The sequence below is a fragment of the Leishmania mexicana genome, chromosome 33 (assembly GCF_000234665.1).
Source record: "Leishmania mexicana MHOM/GT/2001/U1103 complete genome, chromosome 33".
NCBI classification, from domain to species: Eukaryota; Euglenozoa; class Kinetoplastea; order Trypanosomatida; family Trypanosomatidae; genus Leishmania; species Leishmania mexicana.
The window spans coordinates 618,517-632,388 of record NC_018337.1 but is presented as its reverse complement, the minus strand read 5'-3'; the positions used below and the strand labels follow the sequence as shown (position 1 = coordinate 632,388).

General features: G+C 59.4%; 4 protein-coding genes across 4 annotated transcripts; all 4 read left to right on the top strand.

Annotated features, from left to right (window-relative positions):
- Positions 1 to 255: 255 nt before the first annotated feature.
- On the top strand, positions 256 to 2,889 carry LMXM_33_1440 (conserved hypothetical protein; the record flags this gene model as incomplete). Its single annotated transcript, XM_003878687.1, has 1 exon — positions 256 to 2,889. The coding sequence occupies one exon, from the start codon at positions 256 to 258 to the stop codon at positions 2,887 to 2,889; it is 2,634 nt and encodes an 877-aa protein (XP_003878736.1).
- Positions 2,890 to 6,351: 3,462 nt separating this feature from the next.
- On the top strand, positions 6,352 to 8,082 carry LMXM_33_1430 (putative tyrosine phosphatase isoform; the record flags this gene model as incomplete). Its single annotated transcript, XM_003878686.1, has 1 exon — positions 6,352 to 8,082. One exon carries the CDS (start codon positions 6,352 to 6,354, stop codon positions 8,080 to 8,082), a length of 1,731 nt encoding a protein of 576 aa, XP_003878735.1.
- Positions 8,083 to 9,052: 970 nt separating this feature from the next.
- Positions 9,053 to 9,886, top strand: LMXM_33_1420 (conserved hypothetical protein; the record flags this gene model as incomplete). Its single annotated transcript, XM_003878685.1, has 1 exon — positions 9,053 to 9,886. One exon carries the CDS (start codon positions 9,053 to 9,055, stop codon positions 9,884 to 9,886), a length of 834 nt encoding a protein of 277 aa, XP_003878734.1.
- Positions 9,887 to 11,379: 1,493 nt separating this feature from the next.
- Positions 11,380 to 12,387, top strand: LMXM_33_1415 (d-isomer specific 2-hydroxyacid dehydrogenase-like protein; the record flags this gene model as incomplete). The annotated part of the gene is made up of 1 exon (XM_003878684.1): positions 11,380 to 12,387. One exon carries the CDS (start codon positions 11,380 to 11,382, stop codon positions 12,385 to 12,387), a length of 1,008 nt encoding a protein of 335 aa, XP_003878733.1.
- Between the last annotated feature and the right edge of the window lie 1,485 nt (positions 12,388 to 13,872).

The window sequence follows — 13,872 nt, the reverse complement described above, 5'->3', positions numbered from 1 at the left end:
GAAATCATCAACCACAGCCCCGCCGTGCAACTCTTTGAAACCCCCGACTCTGCCAGTGCCGTCACTGCCGCGGCCGTAGACGGGGCAGAGACCGCCACCGCATCTTTTTCGCGCAGCCCAAACCACTTTGTGGTGCCAGTCGACTACTGCGCTGTGGGCCCCATCTTTTGGGGCGAAACTCGCCCCTCCGCACAAGGGCAGCCAGCCACGCCACAACTTCGGCGCGGCCCGGTCACGATAGCGTACCCAATCAAGATGGCGGCAAAGCAGTTCGGTGCCTATCTCGAGCGCATGACGGAGTCGCCGCAGCAGGGAGTACAGCTCGATGTGTTGGTGCCGTCGAGCTATAGCGGTCGGCCCCCTGTCACGGTGGGAAGATGCAGAATTGCCCTTGACACGCTCCAGCCGGGCCACCCTGTGAAGGGGTGGTTTCCAGTAATGCACCGGCGAGCCCGCCTCTCCGCTGCAGACGTGGGCCTGTGCAAGTATGCGGAACTAACCGTCGGCAAGGTGAAGCTCACAGCCACCGTGGAGTACTACCCAAGCTCGCGACTGTCATCAGCGGAGCCGACAGCGGCCACCAAGCATAAGCGCCACGAGGGCAAAGATGGCGGTCACGTGCCACTTCCGCGAGCCAAGACGCGCCGTTCTCACCGGCATCCAGGGCGCACAGGGGAGGATGCAGCGCAGACACCTACGGAGACGTCCTCGACGTCCACAGAGACTACCGCAGCCGAATCGCCTGTCTCCTCCTTACTCAGCCCAGCCGCCAGAGAAACGGCGCGTCGGCACGGGCGTCATAGGCGGCATGTGGGTCACCACGGCACGGCCCTGCTGCAGGATAAGTCAGCTGTCACGCACCAGCTGCTTCAACAAGGGCTGCGGTTGCGAGCGCAAATGGAGGCGGCAGCCCGTGGTCTAAGCCTCGGCAACTTCGATTCTTCCACCGACTTGACGCCAGACAGACACCGAGGAGTCCGCAACGGTCACGTGATTTTCGAAGATGTAGAAGCCGGCGTTTTCGCTGACGACGCCGATGAGGATGTCAGCAATGTAAGCGACGCCGTCCACACGTCAGAGGACAGCGACGAGGAGAAGTTTGCGTTGCAGATGCAAAAGGATGCCGAAGCCCGCGATCGGCGGGGCATTCAGCAGCAGCAGCAGTCAACAATATCAAGCAGTATTCCTGCCGCACCGGCTGCAGTGGGGCAGCATCTCGCCCGCAGCTCAGCTGTTGGAGCGGCGTCTGAGACCGCGGTGGAAGTGTTGCCCATCACAAACGGCGGCAGTGTCCACAGCACACGAGCTGTGGTGGAGCTGTGCTTCTCCAACTTCTCCTTTGCCCAGACTTCCCTTACGGCCGACTTGCACAAGATTCGTATCAACGTCCGCCTGAGTAGCGATATCACCACGTTGGAACCTTCCTCCGGCTCTCTCTCGTCCTTTGTGCACCCGGTACCGGTGCAGCAGCCATCCATTTGCCTGCTGTTTGACGTGTGCAGCTTTTTCGAAGATCACAGCAAACTTGTCGTCGAGGCTTACAAGGTGATGAGTGAACTGGAACTGGAGAACGAGAACGATGGTTGGGATGTCCAGGGACCGCGTCACGTGGCAAAAGAGGAGCTGCTTGGACTCTCGGTGATTGGGCTGTACCGCCAATCGCGCGCTGTCGTCTTTCGCGACCCTGTTGCCGACACATCCAACGTCTTCGCACAGCTCGAAGTACGTGTGCGGCCCCACGGTGTGAGACACAGCACAGCCACCAGCACCGTTCTGGATGCTCCTCCTCAGCAGCAGCATCCGCACCAAGAATCGTGGAATACGGGCCGAGGTGCGACAAGCAGCTCCCTCCAAGCGCCGGCGAGTGACGCTGTCCCGCCCAGCAGCATCCCGGCATGTGCCTCAGACGCGCGGCCGGCAAAGGAGAACGCTGTCAGCGCGTCGAAGCACAAGTCTCCTGCCGGACGTAGCCACGTGCAGGAGGCTTCAGCGGGAGAGGAAGCAAGCTCCATCGCAGGCACTTACCCTCTGCACGTCTCGCAGGCTCCAGTGGGCAACTCGTCATCCAGCGCCACAACAGAACGGAGGCGCCTGCGCGTCGTAGTGTACAGTGCTGCGGAGCTGCCACGTGTGGCTGTGGCGCAAGGTCGTGGCCACGGCACTGTTACCGGTAGCGGGGGTGGGCACTTTCCCATCGTCTCCGCACGGCCGCGGTCCATACCGGAGGCAGGCGTGGAGGGTGTGACGAGCTACGCCGATCCGAACTCCTTCGTCACCATCGAGGAGGTGTACCGCGTCGCAGAGACGTGGTGTACAAAATCAAAGACGGCAGCGTCCACCTCACGTGCCGCCAGTGCACCATCATCGAGCAGGCAGTCGATCCACGACTGGTACGTTGACGAGGCGCGCGGTGGCTTCTACGACCGCAGCGCTGTCGCTAAGGAGAGCAGCAACCCGAGCTACAACTACGAAGTGACTCTGCAACTACCGGAAATGACTGTGCCCACGGGTAACGGCACCGCAGCGGCCGCGCTGACGCACGGTGTCGCCGATGTGCTGGACGAGCTACAGCTGGCCGTGTGGCACTCTGACCTCTCCCGCCACGCCTCCGCGCAGAGTGGCACTACTGTCACGAGCGGTGGTGCCGGTGGCGGGCATACCAGGTCACGCGGGACAATTGTCCGTCAGCAGGAGGAGCACTTCTGGGAATGTGCGGCGTACATGGGCACGTGCCGGGTCGACCTCCGTCCGCTGCGCTACCTCAAGACTCTCGATGGCTACTACCGTGTTGTGTGTGAGCGGACACCTGGAAGCACGGTAGGGCCGACGTCGACGGATGTGGAGTCGAACACGATTGGCTATGTCCGGCTGAGTGTATCGCTGCAGTGAGGGAGGAGAAGCGGAGCGTCAGGCACGTACTTGGGAGCAAAACGGAAGGGCGATAGGTACGCGCTGAGGCTGCGGCATGTGCTTTCTGCTCTCCTCTGTTACATTCACCTCGGTTGCACGGTAGAGGGTGGGAGGAAATTACAGGCATGAGCTGTGATGCGTTGCTCCCGCTGAAGTCGTGCTTGGCCGCCGCCCCCTTCGTTTGTGGACGTGCAATCAACATTTCTTTGGGTTTCCTTCTACTGAGGATGGAAGGCGCTTGGGGAGACCCAGTCCTTTCGTTCTGCTGCCGTCGTCTTTGTTCAGTTGAAACCGGAGATGAAAAACCCCGCATGGCGGTGTCGTCACAACTCTTCTGCAGCTCTCCGACCCGCTGTGCACAGACGGTGCCGCACAGACAGACAGCAAGCCGCGTGCAGCCGCGATGCGCTATCGCGATCATGCACGAACAGGCGTGCACGGGGAAGGGGTTGCGGCGGCCTTGCGTGCCGCGACAGCGCCGAGCGTGCTGCCGTCGAGGACGGCTTGGTGCCACAGACCTGGGCACGTGCGCTGGCGCTGCCGTCGCCCGTCGTGTGCGCATCACATGTCAGTGTGTCGGTGGTCGAGACACCAAAAAACAGTCATGCCAGAGAAGCGCCAGCGCCAGCTGCACGGATGGCGGACACGGTCACCCGTGTCTGACGCCAGGCCGACATCCCCCGGAACAGCGCCACACGATGCGGCGCGCTGAGACAGGGGGTTCTTCGCGGCAGTCGTCCCACACCCCAACAGCACGGCTGCTGAGCTTGCAAAACGACAGGAAACCATGCTCGCTTTCTCCCGCACGGGCACCCGTCCGCACCTCGCATTCCTGCAACGGCGGGGGACTCGTAGTGGCAGAATGGGGTGCACGTGGCGTGCTGCTCGCTGCTGCGCTCGCGCTGCGGTGCACCTCCCCCCAGAGCCTCCGCACCCGCCCGTCAAAGCGCACCCCATCGCACGCAGTGACCTCGTCGCCCACGTCTCACACGCGCGGCACGGGCTGCCCCCGTCGGTTGTCTGCCGCTGCCCCATCACCATACCCTCGGTGCCCCCACAGAACGGCAGGCTGTGAGCTCTCCGCGTGTGCGCACGCGCATGCGTATCCGCGGCACCGCCCCGCACTCACAGCAGCGGCCGGACTGTCGCGGCATCACGCGGGCAAGCCCTCCAGGCACGCACCCCGCGCCCCGTGGCATCGCCGGAAGCGGCAGAGCACCATCCCGAACCCCCTCCAGGCAACAACGCCGTCCTGACACACGCCCCCCCCCCCACTCGACAAAAGCGCGAGCGCCTGTTATGCGCAGCTGGCATGCCGTATCGCACCCGAGCATGGCATGCAGAGGGGCGGGGCGTGAAGATTGACCCACACGAGCCGACCCCACAGTGCGCGTGTGCGAAGCATGCCGTGCGCGCTGCATTCGGCCGGGTGGACTCGTGAAGCGCAGGTGCCGGAAGCATCACCAGAGGAGCACGAATTACGCCATCCGGTCATGCGGAGTCCACCGCGGGAGTGGGGTGGCGGGTCGCCACGCCGTATGTAACGGCATGCAGTGGCCTGACGCGGACGGAGGGGAGAGAAGCACAGCACGCAAGCAGACACTGCAGGGTCTCACAGAGTCCGCTTGCTGTATGAGCCGGTGCAGCAGCAGGACGACTCGTCTTCGACCACGCGGATGTTGGCTGTCGTGCCACATATATGAGCTGTAGTGTATTATTATTGTATTGTTTTGGGTTGTTGCGTGGTAGCATGGCACACGGAGGATGGAAAAAAAGGGTTCGTGGTCGTAGCTAACCTGACTTCCATGACTGACACAGGAAGAAATCGAAGAATGCATCAAGGCGCATTCCGTGCCTGTGTACTGGCAAGCTTCCGACATGTGTTGCCCTTGCTTGTGTTTCTGTTTTCTTGTCGTGTCCTCTGTCCGCGCCTCGTGTGGTTATCCCACGTGGTGTCGATCTCTGTACCCTTCTTCCTGCCTCCGGTGTGGGTCTGCAGAAGCCTGTGTGCTCCCGTGCGTGTCTTGTACTGCCGCTGTTGTTTGATGATCGTGCAGGTAGGCCAAGCTCTCTCTCTCTCTGTGATGCTGCTGCTTCTCCCCGCTTGCTCTGCCGGCGCCTTTGGTCACCACCATCTCTGATGGTCAAGCAGCGGTTGTACGTGTGCGACACCGCCCCACCCTCCCCACACCCCCCCCCTTCCGTTCTCTCTTCTCACGCTGCAGTCCATACTCCTCGAACGCATCGATTGTCCCCCCTCCCTCCTCTACCAGAGCCGGCAACGAGAACTAAACAAGAAGCAAATGGCACGTCCTGAAGGATGCATAACGCAAGGAGACAAAAAAGGGTGAGCCTGTTCATCTGGCTGGCCAGCGTCGAGGTCACGAGACGATGCTGCGAGGTCGAGTCTTGTGTAATGGAGGCCCACGTGCTTTCTCCGGTTCTTTTCTTTCTCGTTAGGTTTGTGTTTTCGGGTGGTCTGGTGACGTGCGCTTCTGCTCAACGAACGATGCGCCATTTTCCTTCACGTCAAGGTCACAAAGCAAGGCGGTCGATACACGGACTTGCACTTGCCCCCTCCGACGCACGCGCACGCGCTGCTGGCGAAGCTGACAGATAAGACGCTGATTCTGCGCACCAGGGTATCAGTCCCCCCCCCCGCCTCTCTCGGCATTTTCCCTCTACCCCACTGCAACTCTTTTTTTTCGCTGGTGTTCTCATCTCTCCCACCTGTCACCCGAACTTCCGTTGTGTTGCCCTTGCGATTCTCTTGTGTGCTCAACCATGCCTTTGGTTTCCAAACGTGTGGCGCTGACGCAGTCGAGCTGATAGAGAGAAAAGAAAAAAATACTAGAGAGAAAGCAGGAGCTGCTGCTGATGCAGGTGCGACATCAGCCCCCTCCCTCCCCCAACTTCTGGTTCTCCGCTTACTCTTCGTTTTAATGTGTTGAGGATCCGAAATCTGTGCTTAGCTTGTGTGTCGGCGGATCTGCTCTGAATACACTAGAAGCGCCTACACTTACCTCTCTCTCCTTTATGTCCCCACAACACTCACATCCCACTGCTTAACATCATCTATTCCGTCGATGCGTCCTTTGTTTCGTCGCGTCACGCCTCCCTCCCCCTCCTCTTGCACGCGCGCGCGCTCTCTCTTGCCTCTCCCTGTCCTCACTCCGCGTATCCTTCCGGATATCGCTCTCTTTTTCTGTCTCTCTCCTGATTGAGCCACTCGGCCCCCCGCTGTATTGAAAGCAAGGGAAGAAGAGAGCGGCAACAAAACAAAGGGCTCACCCCACCCCCGCCCCCTCTCAGCAAGAGTCACCCCTGCGAAGATACATTCGCCCGCCTTCAAGGAAGCGGCCGTGACGCCGCCGCAGTCCCTTGCGACGCCTCATCGTTGTATGCAGTGGCCCCGTACAGCGCTCGCTGTAGCACAGGACGATGAACTCCGAGCTCGTGGACATGACACCGTCGGTGCCCACCACATTGGGCGAGAAGGTGGAGTACTACCTTCGCGACCGCACACGGTACCTTCATGTGCAGAATGAAATCCCGCAAGAGGTGACGAATGAGCTCGCCATGGTAGACAACTACTACGTGTCCGTTTCCAACCCGCAGGACATGCACTTCACAAACCCAGGTGAAACGACTGTCGACTACGTTTGCCGGGTAGTGTACAACGTTTTCCTTAGACTGTACGTGCAGGCGGTGCTGCTCGTCCCCACCCTGCTATTTCTGCTTTTCATAGTGTTTCGCACCCACCGCTCGCCGATGTTTCTATTCCTCTACAGTACCGTGATCGGCATTGAGGTGCTCTCGATATGGGCCTACGAACGGGGCGCGCGCTTCGCCGCGGGGCTCTGGTGGGAACTGGCGTGGCTGATCGTGGGGCTTATCGTCACGAGCATCCACGCGCTTTCCCCGGCAAACGTCTTGTGTGTACTACTGCTTGTGGTGCATTGGATGTTCATGGCACGCATCACCGTCATTCAGGTCTCCCGGGCATTGCGTGTGTTCTGCGCCTCCGAACGTCGCTGCTACATTGCCGAGGGCGTCGTCCTAGACATGGCATACATAACCCGCAACGTGATCGCGATGGGGTGGCCGGCGAGAGGAACGGAGGCTTTTTACCGAAATCCATGGAATGAGGTGGTGCACTTTCTCCGCCGCAAGTACACGCGCTTCTCCTCACACGTCATCACACTCTGCTCGGAGCGCTGCACCGCGCCGTTCCCGCGGCAGTCTACCTACCCTGTGGATGACCACAACCCAGCGGAGGTGCCTCTCATGATTTCCTTTTGCTGCGAAGTTGCTGACTACGTCATGGCCGACCCGTACACCAGAGCTGTCGCGGTGCACTGTAAAGGTGGCAAGGGGCGCACTGGCACAATGATCTGTGCGTACCTCATGTACTGTGGTCAGTGCCGCAGCGCCAACGCTGCCATGCGCCACTTCAGCCTTCTACGCAGCCGCATCGGCTCGCAGAAGCTGCAAGGCGTGCAGACCCCCTCACAGGAGCGCTACGTTCGCTACTTTGACCACCTCATCAACGAACAGCCTGGAATGATCATCCCGTCTCGCCCGCGTCGCATTCGGCGGCTTGTGCTGCACAACATCCCCCCGCTTTGGGTGCGGCGCGGGGTGGAGCACTTGTGGATGACCGTCATTGTGAAGCCGTGTACCGAGCGGCGCGTCGTATACCTCACGAACCGCACCGTTACGTTCAACGCCGCGGTTCCAGACCCGCGCACGTATAACTGGCGCACGCAAATCAAAGACCTTTTCCACAATGACGAAGAGGTGGTATACGAGGAGGCCAACGAGATGGACACGGCGGAGAGCGGTATCACCGGCTACCTGCCAGACGAGCGGTCCTTTCGCGTTACCGGAGCAGCCGGGGTCACGCTGGAGCTGGCCTTCCCTGATGAGATCCCGGCCGTGGATGGCGACGTCTGCTTCAAGTTCTTCTACTACAAGAATAACCCGAACCCACTGCGGCCGCCCGTGCAGTTCTGGATTCACACCGGGCTGGAAACACACTCGACGATGCGGTTCGAGCGCCGAGACTTGGATGGGGCCTTCAAGGATGCGAGAGGTGACCGCTACCCCGCCGGGTTTGCGGTGGAGCTGGTGCTCGAGGATGCGCCAGGGGCGTACACGGCACGCGAGTGATGGTGCCGCTGGTGATGAACCTCCGCTCCCAGCAATGTAGGCGGGCGTTAGTCTGCGCCTCAACGCACGCGCCTCTCACTTGTCCCACCCCCCTGTCCTCTGCTTGAAGCTTTGGCCTCAGCTGGTGCAGAGGTCTTCGGTGTGAGTTTTCTATGTCTTTTACTTCCTCTCTCGTAAGTGTGAGTAGGTGGCTCGCTCAGAGGCTCGCATGGCTGTGTGCCGCGTCCCTGTGGAGTCTTCGTCTCTAGACCGAGAGGAGATGTGCTTGGTATGTCTACTCCACCTTCTGTGCGCTGATGCGGTTGCACCCTTGAGCCCGATGCGGGTCGAGCGAGAGGAGAAAGGGATGCGTTGATAGCAGCGGCGCCAGCGCGGTGTATCTTCACGAAAAAAAAGAACGAGAAAAGGTCAAGAAAGCTGGCGAAAGGGCGGTAGAGCTTGGCGCATCCACCCTTCTCTGCAACTGCCTCCCACGGAGTCACTCGTACCGCGCTCATTAACTTTGTCTTCTTTTTTTTTGTCTATGAGGCGTACCGGAGCAAGATCCTCGCCCTGAGCTAAAGACGCGCGACTCTACCGTGCCTCTTGCTCGCCTGCGTGCGCGACCCTAAAAGGCCCCCTGCGTAGGCCATCGCGGGTCCTTTGCTGAACTTAAACGATGATGCTCACGCATCCTCCCCTCTCCCTCTCCCTCTGCCATTGTTTTGTGTCACTCTCATCATTTGGCAGCACATGCACTTCACGTTTGCCTCCGTCCCTCCTCGTGTCGCTGTTACTGCCTGGTCAGGCCTGCAAGCTAGTGCACTCCTGTAGAGCGTTACCGCAGCCTCCCTCCCCCCTCTCCCATTTGAGCGCTCCACAGCTCGTTCTCCTACACCCGCTCGACTGTCCACCCTAATCACTCGACATCGACTTACCTTAGTGTCTGCGCATACCATTCTGGCCGCGTCTCCCGTGATCGCCAGCTGCAATGTCCGTCTTCGCAACAGGCGAGCAGAGCGTGAAGTCAGCCTACCACTGCGCGACTCTGCTCGACAACTGGGATGAGGACCGCCGTCAGTTCGGTCAGCCGCTCCCCACCACCAGCGGCACTGGCAACTTTGACCCAAGCACAACCTACAATGCATCGTACAAGTCACTGACCGCCGCACAAACCGCGGAGGCGAAGCCTCCCGGCTGCTTTGCCGCCGAAGCGCCACGCATGCTTCTCTTCCACCACGGCGACATTGGCAACATCGAGACCTACTGCTACGCCACGTCTGAGCTGGCGCTCACGGACCGGAAAAGGCAAGTCTACACTAATGACGAGGTGCTTGACATGCCCGGCGTCTCGACGCGTCGTAACAAGACGGCGGCGCTGCAGCGGTCTACGAGGGGCTTTACCGTCAGCCGCAGCGGACACGCTGGCACTTTAACAAACGGCTTCTGCGCCGATGAGGTTTCCGCAGCGGTGCAGCGAGAGTCAGCCTACCTCCAGTCCATGGCCAGCACTATGCTCTCTACCCGCTACTCGGCAACGGAGGCACAGCCCTCCGCAAGTGACTCTGGCTGCGAGAAAGCCGCGACGTATAGCGGAACGGACTACGCGCCACCGCGGCTTCTGCCAATGGGGCGCGTTGCGGAGCGAGAGCGGTTACTCACCACCAAAAACGTCTCAATCGACGCCACTGGGGTGTACGTAATTGACAACTTAGAGGCCTACCCGCTGACAAGCAGCCAGTGCGTCGGCAAGATGACCAAGTCGTGCGACAACCCAATGCACAAGACGAACCTTCGCGTCCACTACATGGAGGATGACTACTAACGGCAGCGAAAAGCTCCAACACTGTCGCGGTGCACACAGCGCGACTCCTTTCTGTTTTTCGTTTCGTCTTTGACGTGTCTCCGAGGGGCTTCACCCTCAGGCACGTGTGGCGTGCCTCCTCACGCGGTGCCGCAGAACCATCTCCCCGGGGCGTGCATGCCCTCTACCTCTTCTTGGTCTCCATTGAGGCCTTTCGAGTGTGCACTCGCTTTTGTGGCCTTCCCCCCCCACCACCACCACCACTCTGTTTTCTGCCTGTGTTGTTTGTTTGATGTACACTACCTCATGTGGGCCACATTCGTGCTATGTGAGCCATGCCACACACCCACACACCTCCCTCATGTGGTGTCTCTTTTCGGACTACGCTGTACCGGGGGCTCGTGCTGCCATAAAGGAGAGTGGAGGGCAGCGATTCGGAATGCCGCGTAGGTGCGCCTTCTTCACCTCATTAGAACCGCCTTCCTTCTTTTTTCGTGATAGGTGTATGCCGAGGTCTTTCTCCGCCGCTTGGGCAATAAGACGTGAAAGAGTTGACCGTGAAGGTGCACCTGAACCGCTATTACCTACCACGCTTGGCGCCACGGGACACCTCCAGTCTCGCGAAGTCGACGGACGCCGCCACTCCGCCTTTCCCATGCGACTGCAGAAGCGATGAAGTGCATCATTGGTGAACTTCGCGGCCAAGACAATGAATGATTCGTTCAGCTCTTCCGCACCCACATCCCGCCGCTTCCGCTGCGCATGTCCTCACAATTGTCTGGCGGCGATGTGGGGTCGTGTATGTGTGTGCGCGCGGGTAACTGGTTGGACATCTTCGATCAAATGCAGCTGGTGGCAGTGGCCGACGTATGGAATCCCGTGCCAGCATGCCCGCCCTTGTGAAACCAAGCTCAGGGTGCTAATGAGTTGGAGGACGAGGTTCCCCGACTATCAGAGAGGCCAGCGATTGTATCTGCCCGAAAGCCCTGTTGTGCTTGAGCACGAACTACCAAGTTGCCTTGGCGCGTGCACGGTAACGACACGCACTCGCGGCGATTCCTCATCTTCCTCGTATGCGTGCCTTCGCCTCTGCAGATTGGAGCAGTCTCCCTCTATCGCCGGCTCTCTCCGCTCCTTCTGCTTGGCCTTTACGCCCCCCCCCCCTATCTCCGGTGGCGCTCTCGTTCGTACCCCGTCGCATTTCCGCCGCGCTTAGCCTGCCACACGGTTTCCCTTTCCGCTTTTCTTTTTTATTTCCTTCGCTGTTGTTGCTTGGCCCTCTCTACCCGCTAGCGACACCACCTCCAGCACCCCGTGTGGCGTTGAGTTCACACACGCCAGCGTCAGTCGATTCCGTCATCCGCTCATATGCACGTCAAACCCCAATACACGGTTGACATATATCTTTTTAAGCTTGTGTAACAGCACGCTTTGTTCTCTGCTATCGCCTCACGCGGTCGCGCTCTGTAGCGCAGTGGAACCCCTGCCCATTCTGTGCTTCCGTTGTCGGCAGCATGGCCCCTACCATTTGCGTCTGCGTCGGTGGCGACCACTGCGCTGTGGTGTGTGATGTTCTGAAGAAGCTCGAGGGCAGGATCTCGGCCATCGTGTGCGGCACCGATGTCAGCTGCTTCGCTTCTGTGAAGGCAGACAACGATGGCATCTTCATGATTGTTTCGGAGAGCTGCGCCCACGCCGTCATCAAGGATCTTTGCGACGACTACGACAAGGAGGAGCGCCGTGTGAAGCTCATCTACAGTCTCACTGCCGGCGTCGACGCGTACAAGCTCTCGGAGCTGAAGCAGGAGCTCTCCGGCATCCTGTTCTGCAACTCGCAGGGCTGCTGCTCCAACATTCTTGCAGAGTACGTCGTATTCAGCATGTTGTACTTCAATCGTCTTCCATGGCGCTTGGTTACCTCGAAGAATGAGAGGAAGTGGGACCCCTTCAGCAGCATTGAACTCAGCGGGCAGAAGGTCGTGATCATCGGCTACGGCGACATCGGTGAAGCCTGCGGCGCGAAGGCGGTGGCGCTGGGCATGCAGGTGACCGGCATCCGTCGCAGCGGCGACAAGAAGACGGACAAGTTTGGCGTGATGGTGCGCGGCAATGACGCGCTGGACGAGTCGATCCGCGAGGCCGACTTTGTCGTTTCTGTGCTGCCCGGCACGGAGCACACGAGGCACTTCTTCGGCAAGGCGCTCTTTGCAAAGATGAAGCCGAGCGCCGTCTTCATCAACATTGGCCGCGGCATGTCGGTGTGCGAAGCTGACATCATCGAGGCTCTCAAGAGGGGCACTATTCGCGCTGCTGCTCTCGATGTGTTTGAGGTGGAGCCGCTTCCGAAGGACTCTCCTCTGTGGGAATTACCTGACAGCAAGCTGCTGTTGACAGCACACTCCGCAAACTTGACGGGGGATGTCGTGAAGCGCACCATGAAAGTTTTCACGGATATCTTCGACGAGCTCAGCGCCCATGGCACTGTTTCTGCCCACACAGTGTGCATGGATAAGGGCTACTAGGCGCGTCATCGTGTGTTGCGGTGCTTGGGTTCCTGTGCACATGCTAGTCGCGTGCCGCGCGGCATGAGCCCTGGTGCTTGCGATGTACGCTCTCTTTATTTATTGCCTGTTGACATAATTCCAACACCATATCATCTCCCTTTCAAGTGATCTGCGCTTACCGAGACCGAATGTGGTGTCGGAGCGTGTGCACCAGCTGAGTGACAATTGACTGTGACAAGCAAGCCTTACCTCATCTCTTTATTTCATTTTCGCGTCTGTGTGGGCGTGTGGCTGTCCAGCGAGAGAACAGGAGCGCCGCGCTTTATGATTTGGGCACCGCTCTGTTCTGTTTGCTTCATTCTCTCCATAAGGCGCTCGGCGCCGAACACACCAACGCAAATCTACATCATCGCCTCCAGTATCGAGATCGGCGCCATACGTTTCTTGAGCGGCAATGCAGGCTCGTATACTGGGCTGTGCGGCGATATACTCTGTGGAAATTGATACGATGCTAAGTGGAGTACGACGGTCCCCTCTGGCACTCACACCACCTCGGGACTGTCGGTGAGGTGAAGTTCAACTGAGCTCACCGCTCGCCTCGCCTCATTTTAATTACTTTGTTACGTAAAACACAATCGGGAACAATTTATTTTATTGGGTTTTGCAGCCCCTGCTGTACCATCAATGACGCCACGACAGCGTCGTGACAAGAGGCACCTCTCCAGCGCCTGCAATAGTGCGACGTCTTTGTGCAGAATCGACTCGCGCATCCCCATTTTTCTTTTCTGAGCCGCGCTGATCGCTAGAGACGCTGCGTCACTCCCCGCCACGCTTGGCGCCACGGGACACCTCCAGTCTCGCGAAGTCGACGGACGCCGCCACTCCGCCTTTCCCATGCGACTGCAGAAGCGATGAAGTGCATCATTGGTGAACTTCGCGGCCAAGACAATGAATGATTCGTTCAGCTCTTCCGCACCCACATCCCGCCGCTTCCGCTGCGCATGTCCTCACAATTGTCTGGCGGCGATGTGGGGTCGTGTATGTGTGTGCGCGCGGGTAACTGGTTGGACATCTTCGATCAAATGCAGCTGGTGGCAGTGGCCGACGTATGGAATCCCGTGCCAGCATGCCCGCCCTTGTGAAACCAAGCTCAGGGTGCTAATGAGTTGGAGGACGAGGTTCCCCGACTATCAGAGAGGCCAGCGATTGTATCTGCCCGAAAGCCCTGTTGTGCTTGAGCACGAACTACCAAGTTGCCTTGGCGCGTGCACGGTAACGACACGCACTCGCGGCGATTCCTCATCTTCCTCGTATGCGTGCCTTCGCCTCTGCAGATTGGAGCAGTCTCCCTCTATCGCCGGCTCTCTCCGCTCCTTCTGCTTGGCCTTTACGCCCCCCCCCCCTATCTCCGGTGGCGCTCTCGTTCGTACCCCGTCGCATTTCCGCCGCGCTTAGCCTGCCACACGGTTTCCCTTTCCGCTTTTCTTTTTATTTCCTTCGCTG